General features: G+C 42.6%; 1 protein-coding gene across 1 annotated transcript; it reads right to left on the reverse strand.

The window, feature by feature from the left end:
- Positions 1 to 1,197: 1,197 nt before the first annotated feature.
- ncam3 (neural cell adhesion molecule 3) lies at positions 1,198 to 9,874 on the reverse strand. The gene is made up of 17 exons (XM_026185474.1): positions 9,226 to 9,874; positions 8,773 to 8,844; positions 8,418 to 8,615; positions 8,181 to 8,315; positions 7,782 to 7,928; positions 7,529 to 7,646; positions 4,873 to 5,027; positions 4,634 to 4,767; positions 4,316 to 4,451; positions 3,999 to 4,166; positions 3,733 to 3,849; positions 3,482 to 3,484; positions 3,227 to 3,354; positions 2,966 to 3,134; positions 2,587 to 2,773; positions 2,393 to 2,497; positions 1,198 to 2,298 (listed from the first exon to the last, which is right to left on the reverse strand). The coding sequence occupies exons 1-17, from the start codon at positions 9,287 to 9,289 to the stop codon at positions 2,256 to 2,258; spliced, it is 2,079 nt and encodes a 692-aa protein (XP_026041259.1). The 5' UTR covers positions 9,290 to 9,874; the 3' UTR covers positions 1,198 to 2,255.
- Between the last annotated feature and the right edge of the window lie 405 nt (positions 9,875 to 10,279).

Consider the following 10,279-nt stretch of genomic DNA (forward strand, 5'->3'; position numbering starts at 1 on the left):
TAAGTGTCTGTGATGGAGGAAAGAGAGGCTCCAGTGATGTTCTCATCTGTTCTCACTATCTGTTGTAGGGTGTTGCGATCCGATACAGTGCAGTTATCATCAGACCAGACAGTGATGCAGCTGCTCAGGACGCTCTCAATAGTCCCTCTGTAAAAGTAGGAGTTTTCAGTGCTTTTTCACTTTCAGAAGCAGAAGCTTTCACTGAGTTAGTGCAGAGCTGTACTGACAGTTTGAGGTGTATGAGGTGAACAGGAATAGAGACAGCATAGCCGCTCACCACTATATAAAACAAAGCACTGTGGCCTGCCTGTCAGGTGGTGTGTAATCTTAGACATGATGGGCCATTCTCACATTGTACAGAAAAAACTGCCATCAGTCATAACTGTGGTCAATCTCATTTACATGAAAGAAGAAATTCAGATTAGCAGCCACATCATACTCATGCTGATCACACTCACTATTACACAGCACTGCATCTGCAGACAGACTTTTTTCTTTGTTTTCTAGTCCTGATGTTTTCTTCAGAAGTCAACAGATGTTTACGTGACTGGAGTTTATCACATCCTAAACATCCAAACATGAAGAAAGCAACTGAGACTACAGTTTAACTCTGTTTATACACAGCTGGATTTCGAGAAAGATAAAAAGTTGGTATCAAAAAAGTTGCTTGGATATCAAAATACCAACATTAGCTCAGCATACCACGACTGAACAATAAGGTTTTTAATGCTGTAGTCATGTGAGTTATAGTACATAGTACATCTTGCTTACTTGAAGGATTTAAGTCAGAAATCCATTCAGCACAACTGGAGTCAATACTTGGTTGATCTGGAATTAAAAACTGCTAAATAAATGTTGTGTTCAGTGACTGTAGAAGCTTTTGGCTTCACTTTTGTAAAGTGGGAGGAAGCAGAGACATGTCATCATTCTTTTTATACATTTACATTAAATTTGAACATGGCGCTCAGTGAGCTGTGGAAGCACAGTCATTTCCATGCAGGGCTTTTTTTTAATGGAACATATTATATTCTTAAACTCTCTAAATATAGTAGCCAGGTGTTATATGTAACTGTGATAGGCTTAGTCAATAAAGAAAAAACAGGTTTTCTCAGTGTTCATAGTTTTACTGTATGAGATAATTACACCAGGAAAAAGGGAAAAACATTCATTTGGTGAGTAAAAGAGACATACAGCTGCTTTCCAAGTCAAAGTTTTTTATAAAACACAAAGAGAAAGAAGTAACATGTATTTACAAGAATGTACAGTGAAAAACATAATATAAAAACAAACATGCATCGCCTTCAAAAATTCGAAGATACTTCAAATAAATTGTCGTTTGAACAGCTTGCGCCCTGTAATCATTAATTTGGTCATAAATACAAAAATGAGTTACATCAATCAGTTTTGTGTCTAGCAACCATATCATACATGTCGGCTATTATTACAGGTACTTTAAAGAGGGATCTCATTTTAAGGTCCCCTAAGTGGTCAGTGACACTAGCAGAGCTTCAAAACTTTTCCTAAAAAAGTGCTTGAGAATAAAACTGGCTAAAAAGTCCAATTATGTTTTTCATTTTTACAACATTTCTCATTTAGTCACGGTACGGCTTTTAAACCCAATAAATACCAACACAAATTAGCATACTTTAAATTAAGGTTGGTTATGTGTAGGTTTAGTATATATTGCCCTTTAAATAGTCCACATGGTAAAGTTGTCATATTTGGTGTTACATTAATAGGATATTTTGTCATAGACATAAGTTAGTAGAGCTGCCACAGTGCAGTAATAATAAAAAGTTAGTAACAAAAACCAAAATGAACTAGGTCCTCACGCCTGTGTAACATTCAAATGTGAAAGGCAAACCTTTGTTGTGTCTTTATGATTTTTTTTCATAAATCAAGTGTAAAGTTAGAAAGTAACAACAATGGCTTTAGCCTGTAAACCACAGACATGAGGATTACCCTGTAAAAGCAGACAAAGTAACAAAAAAACTTCTGCTAATCTCCTGTCTGCAGTCACGTATCAACCAGGTCAGCTAGAAGCTTGAGGAGAGGACGGTGCTGTCACGAGAGGCTGCACAAAGAATCGCTGTCCACTGACTGAAACCGTTCAGAGGTTTGGGTCAGGCCAAAGTCAGCCAGTCCCCTACGGAGTGTTAAAGTGTTTGCCCTTTCCCATGGCACCTATCATTACTTCACTTCTTCTTCTGTTCTTTGTAAAGTACATGAAATCTTCCCGTCTTTGTTTTCTTGTCTCATGCATTAATGCTGGGCAGGTCTCTATCAGGTTGGGTTTTCCTGCGAGACGAAAAGAAGTAGTCGGTGAGATTCTCAACGCATGTTTATGACATATCTGTGTAGATTTACAGTGTGTGGGAGAAAATGAACGTACTCATTCTTGGTGAGTGGGGCCTTGTCACATTTCCCTTCCTTGAGTGGGACCCCCACCTGTTGCATACTGCTTTTCAGAGTGGACATGCCCTTCAGCTTTACTTCTCTGCAGACAAAACACATAAATATATGAGTTATGATCATGGAAATATATGATATAAGCTTCATCTCCTCCAGGTTATTCCAAACACTTACCCCTTTTCACCTCCTTCTTCCAGCTTTTTGATTCCTGGAACTTTCTGCCCAAAGAGCTTCACGGCAATGCACATGAGCAGGCCGCAGTGGTTTCTGTAGCAGCAGGTGGCATCGACAGCAATGAATACCACCAGAAAGATGATCATGACGATGCCAACCACAGCGCCTTTGGTCATGCCGCTCTTGGCTGGTGGGAGAGAGGAAAAAGTCTCAATGCGCAAACAGAAAACATTAAACATCTTTATTCTGACAAGAAAATTCTATTATTCAGGTAGATCTGCCGTGATTTTGTATGAGTGTCAGTTTTTCAATGTATAAATTACACTCTAAGAATAACTTCTAGCTCCGTATATGCTGCAGATCTCAAGAGGCCACATACCAGACTGTTCTGCGATGGTGAAGTTGAATGTGGCAGGTATGGAGGAACCGTTGGCATTGACTGCTGAGACTTCCAGCTGATAGTTTGAACCAAAAGCCAAGTCTTTGAGGGAAACAGAGTCAGCATCAGGTGGCATCTGCAGTTCCTTCCACTCAGCCTCTTCTTTATCCTGGTTAAAGACAGCAGAGCAACCAAAGGACTTAATCAAGGGAAATGGGTTGATGGAGACAAACACAAAGACAGGCTCATGCTGTCTCTTACCTGTCTGTATCGAACATTAAACTGCAACACAGGGCTGCCACCATCTACCGTGTGTTTAAGAGGGACAGAGAAGGTGTTGCTCTCTATTTTCATCTCATCAGAGGATAGAACTGGACTGTCAGGTTCACCTGTGGGAACGACGCAAGAAAAACACGAAGAATTCATAACAATATTTAAAACCTGATCACTGCATTTGACTGATTTACTTAAATTAGCATGTCAGGTTAGTTTAGCAAAAAACTGTGAGAACTTTACCTTCTGAGGATGGATGACGGTGGATTACATCATGTGATGAACAGCGCGAGTGAATATCAGGAGACGGAAGAAGATGACATGGAAAAGAAAAAGTAATGATGGCAGATAAGGATGTAGTACCACAAAAACATCAGCAAGCATCCTGCACAGTGTGAACCAGTAATTCATTCACTCCTATTTAAATTTATGGAATGAATTAGAGATATAATGTATGCTTTATATAATATGTTGGTAATGTGTGAAGAACTTACGTATTCCCTGTGTGTGGACATTGTGTGTCTCAGAGAACTTTCCACGTCCCACTGCATTCAGTGCAGAGAGACGTACTGTGTACGAAGTGTACGGCTTGAGGTTGATAACAAGAGGATCTACAAAAAACACACAAACAGCATCAGATACTGCACATATTCAAGTCCTACTACTCATTCACACATTCATAAAACTTTTACTTGTGAGCAGGTGAAAGTGTAAATGATGACTGATGCATATACACGGCTGGAAAGAGGAGGTGTTTCACCTGTAGCCGGGACGGTGTTCTCCTTCCACTGCTCTGTGGGTTTTTCTTTCCACTGCAGGACAAAACTTGTGATGGGTGTTCCTCCACTCACAGGTGTGGTTTTCAGTGAGAAGTGGACTGAAGCTGGACCCGCAGAGACTGACAGGTAGAGAGGTGGACCGGGCTGAGCTGAAGTTAGGGTGTAAAATGAAAAAAATGAAAAAGGGAACAGCAAAACACAAATTAATATAAAAGAAACAGAACATGCACTGGTGTTATAAATAAAGTATAAAGGCACTTTCTCCATTTAACCATATATGACAGAGAAAAACTCTTACTGTATACGGCGACATCTCTTGATGCATTTCCAGAAGAACTGATGGCCATGCAGGAATACAATCCACCATCAGAGGGCACCACCTCATCAATCATCAACACATTATCCACCACTCGCACGCGGCCTGAAGTTGAACTCTGACAGAGAGAAAAAGACAGAAGGTAAAAACATTTTAAAAAACATTACATATATTTAACCATATAACATTATGGGCTCTATCAAATTTTTCAATTCAGGATTAGTGCTTACATATAGGTCCTTGAATTCAGCTACACAATTTGCTGTTTGAATCTAAGTATTTATGTTTATACAGTCTTACCAGTGTTTGTCCATTTTGCTTGTTGAGCCAGTGTAATTCAGGGTGGGGATGGCCAGTCACATTACAGGACACAGATACAGCCTCACCCACCAACACACGCTGCTGCTCTGCTGAGACAAACACCTCGGGGGCCTCTGAAATGAAACACATCAATGATCGTGACACAAACTGCTGAAACAAGATTTAAAAAGAGTTTTTCTAGCACAGCTGTTTTTAAAGTGAAACACAATCAAACCAACCAAAGACATGAAGCATGATGGTAGCGCTGCTCTCAGCAATCTTGTTGGTGGCCGTGCAGACGTACTCCCCAAAGTCCTCCCTCACAACAGACTGTATAGTCAGCTGGCTGCTGTCTGAGTTGAAGTGATGACGGGAGGGGTTAAACTGAACAGGCCTGGAAAAAATGAAATAAATAGAAAATTGCCTATTTTTTTCATGTTAATATGCTATGCAATATGAGATAGTTAGACTGTTTAGATATCAGGAATGGAGAAAACGAGGCCAGGAGAGGGAGGCAGAGATAAAGCTGGAAATCAAGGAACACACACACACAGCCCCCTTAGACACGTGCACTCTGCTCCACCCGCTGATGCACAGTGTAGATGTCACGCTACATTAGTGACGGAGAGCGTCAGGGGGACTAGTCCAAACATCAACACAACGTGACCCAGTTTCTTTGCTGATTGTACATTTTCCCTCAGCTATGGTGGTAATTAAAACCAATAAAAACAACAACAACAACAACAACATTATTTACATTTTGTGACAAGCATGCATATATGTGAATTAAATAAAAAGGAAAGGATGAACTGTGTGAAAAATCTGACAAGTTTAACCTTAGAGGTTTTGTGATGCCGTTAGAGAGAGGGATGTAACGTGCTCAGATCGTGTTCAGCCCCAGGGCTTAAATACATGGAGGGAGCAATCAGGGAATGGACCACAGGAGGGAAACACAGCTGGGACAAATCAGAACTGACGAGACAAGGAAACGTAAACTGAACACACTAAGATAACAACAGACCTTCAAAATAAAGTAGGAAACACATAACAGCCACGCAAAAACAATACAATACCAACGCCAAATCGTAACATACCCCGGAGGAGCACCTAGACACTCAAATCCACACACAATTACGGTCACAGTCGTAACACCCCCTTACCCAAGAATTAACATTAACCCCAAAATGTTTAATTCAAGGAGACAGTGCTCTAGACAGGGTGTCAGCCAATACGTTATCCTTCCCTTTCTTGTAACTGATCTCCAAGTTAAAATCTTGCAACAACAAGGACCAGCGCATAAGTCTTTGATTGGAGTTGCACATTTGGGAAAGGAACATCAGTGGGTTGTGATCGGTAAACACCTGCACAGGCAGCACACTTGACCCAGCATAGACCTAACATACCCCCCACCCAAAAAACAAACATTTAAAACATACAACCCCAACGAAAAATGTTCGTTCCATGTCCAGCCCATACGGCACCGGCCACCGTCCCGCAGGCGACGCTGATGACTGGACGGGTCCTCCAGTGGAAACGGAAAACCGGAGCGGGCCCTCGGACACTCCAGCGAAGACGGATGAAGGCTGGAGCGGTCCCACGGACCCTCCAGCAGACGACGAAGGCTGGGGCGGTCCCTCGGATCCTCCAGCGAAGGTGGATGAAGGCTGGAGCGGTCCCACGGACCCTCCAGCAGACGACGAAGGCTGAGGCGGCCCCTCGGACCCCCCAGCGAAGGCAAATGAAAACTGCAGCGGCCCCACGGACCCTCCAGCGGAGGCAGATGAAACTGATGGAGGCTGGAGCGGTCCCCCTGACCCTCCAGCAGACGACGAAGGCTGAGGCGGTCCCTCGGACCCCCCAGCGAAGGCAAATGAAAACTGAAGCGGTCCCACGGACCCTCCAGCGGAGGCAGATGAAACTGATGGAGGCTGGAGCGGTCCCCCGACCCTCCAGCAGACGACGAAGGCTGAGGCGGTCCCTCGGACCCCCCCAGCGAAGGCGGATGAAGGCTGGAGCGGTCCCACGGACCCTCCAGCGACGGCGGACGGCTGAAGCGGTCCTCGGATCCTCCAGCGAAGACAAACGAAGCTGACGAAGGCTGGAGCGGTCCCTCGGACACTCCAGCGAAGGCGGATGAAGGCTGGAGCGGCCCCACGGACCCTCCAGCAGACGACGAAGGCTGGGGCGGTCCCTCGGATCCTCCAGCGAAGGCGGATGAAGGCTGGAGCGGTCCCACGGACCCTCCAGCAGACGACGAAGGCTGAGGCGGTCCCTCGGACCGGCCCTCGGACCCTCCAGCGACGGCGGACGGCCGAAGCGGTCCTCGGACCCCTCAGCGATTGGACGAGCCCCCACATGTTACACCCCGGCCTAGGCAACCGGGGTGCAACGTAGAAAAACAAAAATAAGGAAAATAAAAATAAGGTAAAAACACACGAGAAAAAACTAATACGGGTTTCCGCCAAAATCATCCCAAAACGAAAGTATCAACAACTAATTTCTTTAAAGCAAAACACAATATTTATTTACATCACACACAAGGCGCCAAACTATTTACAACGGGGGGAAGAAGATCGCGACCATGACATACAGAAACACAGGGCTTAAATACATGGAGGGAGCAATCAGGGAATGGACCACAGGAGGGAAACACAGCTGGGACAAATCAGAACTGACGAGACAAGGAAACGTAAACTGAACACACTAAGATAACAACAGACCTTCAAAATAAAGTAGGAAACACATAACAGTCACACAAAAACAATACAATACCAACGCCAAATCGTAACATACCCCGGAGGAGCACCTAGACACTCAAATCCACACACAATTACGGTCACAGTCGTAACACCATACATTTGATTTTTATTATTAAATCATAAAATGTGGTCTTACATGGTCCAGGTGATGTTGGGTTGTGGCAGACCGTCCACCAAACACAACAAAGAGACGTTAGTTTCAGGTCCAGCCAACACTTTCTTCACCTCTTCTCTCAGTCTCACAGTCGGGGGAGCTGCAGGAGAGGGTTGAGTTTCAGTACATTTTCAGGTGGGTTTTTTTTGTTTGTTAATCTCATTCTAAAACTCAATGAGGAAGTGATGATAATAATTCAGCCTCATGAATGTGTTGGTGCAAAACAGTCACTTACCATTGACAACAACAGAAACAGAGAGTTCCATAAAGATTGACGGCCTCCCTCTGATCTGAGCTCTGCACACGTATGTCCCAGCATCCTCTCTCTTCACCTTTTCAATACGGAGCGTGTTATCAGACTGCTTACGCATATGCCCTCCCACTGAAGCAAGAGAAGAAAGGCAGAAAAAATTAACTAAAAACTATTTTGATGCAGAAATATTGATTAGAGCAGCTTTGGCTATGATAGTCATACACTAACTTTTGCTTATTACGACTCTAAAGTTTACAGGAGAGTTTGCTTGGGAAACTGAATGTTCACAAAAGGTTCACAAAACGCTCTTTTTAAATCACAAAGCAAGCCTTCATATTGCAGGGTAGCATCAGGTCCTATGTTCCCATTTTTTGCTCTTACCATTAGAGATTTCTTGCTGGTTCTTAAACCACTGAACATCCACCTGTGGCTGTCCAGTCACCAGGCAGGGTACCAGCCCATCTGTACCCTCCAGAAACTCATGGTAGGTCTTAGTGCTTCCAAAGGATGGCCCATCTGACAGAAGAGGAAAAGATTAAGGATAAAGCAACAAGTCCTAGCATACATTTTACTGAGTTTAAAGTTTAAATGGAAAAAGTGCCGCCAGCTGTTACGTACCATAAACAAACAGCTGTATCTGAGCATCATCTTTATGTCCGCTGTCAAAATCGCAGTGGCAGGTGTACCTGCCAGCATCCTGCATTGTAGCCTTCTTAATTACCAATTTGGAGGAGGCCTCGTCCAACTTATTCACAATCTCTTCATCATCTATGTCCTCCCCATCCTTTTGCCAGGTTATGTCTCCCTCTGCTCCAGCTGAGAGGAGAGACAAGAAGGTCAAAAAGAAAAAGAGAGGGGGAAAAAAATATAATTTGTAGCCTTATTTTAATACCTTCACAAGAGTATAAAGCTGGATTGTAAAATATGTTCATGCTGAATCGTTTCAATTAGATAAGAAATATAAACGACTCACCTTTACACAACAGCAAGATCTCATCTCCAACTTTAATATCTAGTTTAGTGGAAATGATGCTCATTTTAGCATCTGGAGGAGAAGACAGGAGAGGAGATTGGTTTTAGTCTGGGATGTTTTTCCTCTCTTTGGAAGAAGAAAAACACAGAGCAACATCTCATCCAAAGCAAACACAGTAACACTGTTGTTCCTAAATCACCTATCAGGACTTTTTAGTTCATTGTTAAACATTTAACAGACAGCAGTTGAATGACATGCACAACACATCTCCCCCCAGTAAATCCAGTTTAAACACTCCAATGCTCTGTGGATGTGTCTCTCAATAAAGCATAGTTTTCTTGAATAATTTCATCCTTACACTTCACAGTTTTCATAGACCACAGTCTCAGTTTTCCCACTCTGACAACTCTGCATTTCCACTTCAAAATCATTAAAAACATCAGCAGATCTTACCTATGCTGTCCATCAGCTGCAGGAGCAGCAAGGCCAATGTCAGGATGCGAGTTGGTTGGTTCATCTTGCTCACCTGTCTGCAGATTACCGATCTTTCAAACGACAACTGTGCTGTCAGCAAATCAAATTCAGAAAAATCAGCTAGTCAAAAAATAAATCTGTCTGAGTATGAAACTGACAGGCAAACACCTGTATCCTATCCACCGAGCACCACTCTGAGAGAAACAGGGTCTATGTCAGTGGTTATATAGGGGCACAAGGGCAAAAGAGATGAGAGGAAATGAGGAGGAGGAGGCGGGGAACAGACTTCTGGTCTCTCATCCCTCCTAAAACTCCAGCAGAGTCACTTTGGGTCATTCAGGAAGAAAACTGGGATGTGGTGAGTGAATGACGTCATTGCTCCTCTCATCTTTTCCTTAATCTCTCTCTTTTTGTTTTGCTCAAAATGGTCCCCCACGTTCTATTATCTTTATCTCTTTTGTTCATTTTTTTCACCGCATTCTGCTTTGCTCCCCTCCAGTTTCTCGGCCAGTTCAATTCAATTCGGCACGCTCTATCAGCGCATAGGTCACGTGAGCAGTTGAAAATGTGTGACACAGAAAAGCTCAATCTAATAGGTAATCCATGAATGTGCATCAAGAATGGGAAAAATTGCAATTATAGTAGATTTGCTTGTTTATATGTTTGTAAGTTCATTTCATGTGACTGCCTACACTGTAAGAACAAGTCCTAATATAAAAGTATTTTACTGTGTATTTTGCAGTTTTGTTCTGTTCTTCTAGAATATCATTAAATTTACATCAATAGTCTGTGATTTCACATTTTAAATGTAAATTAATGTAAAATCACTGTAATGTAATAAAACATAATGTCCTTGTTTTTTAAATGTATTTGTCTGTACATATGCATATTTAGATTGTTAAAATACATTCACAGATGTATCATGATTGCACAAATATTTGTCCGTTATGTGAAGGATTGAACTGTTAAATTCAAATGTAATGCTATGGAAAAATATATAACATGATTCCTATAAACTTTGTTTACATCAAAT

This window comes from Astatotilapia calliptera, chromosome 11 (assembly GCF_900246225.1).
Source record: "Astatotilapia calliptera chromosome 11, fAstCal1.2, whole genome shotgun sequence".
NCBI lineage: Eukaryota > Metazoa > Chordata > Actinopteri > Cichliformes > Cichlidae > Astatotilapia > Astatotilapia calliptera.

Coding starts and splice junctions, on each gene's coding strand:
- ncam3 (XM_026185474.1), bottom strand. CDS start 9,289: ATGAACCAACCAACTCGCATCCTGACATTGGCCTTGCTGCTCCTGCAG. Junction 8,845..9,225: donor GCAGCTGATGGACAGCATAG/GTAAGATCTGCT, acceptor CTTCTCCTCCAG/ATGCTAAAATGAGCATCATT. Junction 3,135..3,226: donor TTAATGTTCGATACAGACAG/GTAAGAGACAGC, acceptor GTCTTTAACCAG/GATAAAGAAGAGGCTGAGTG.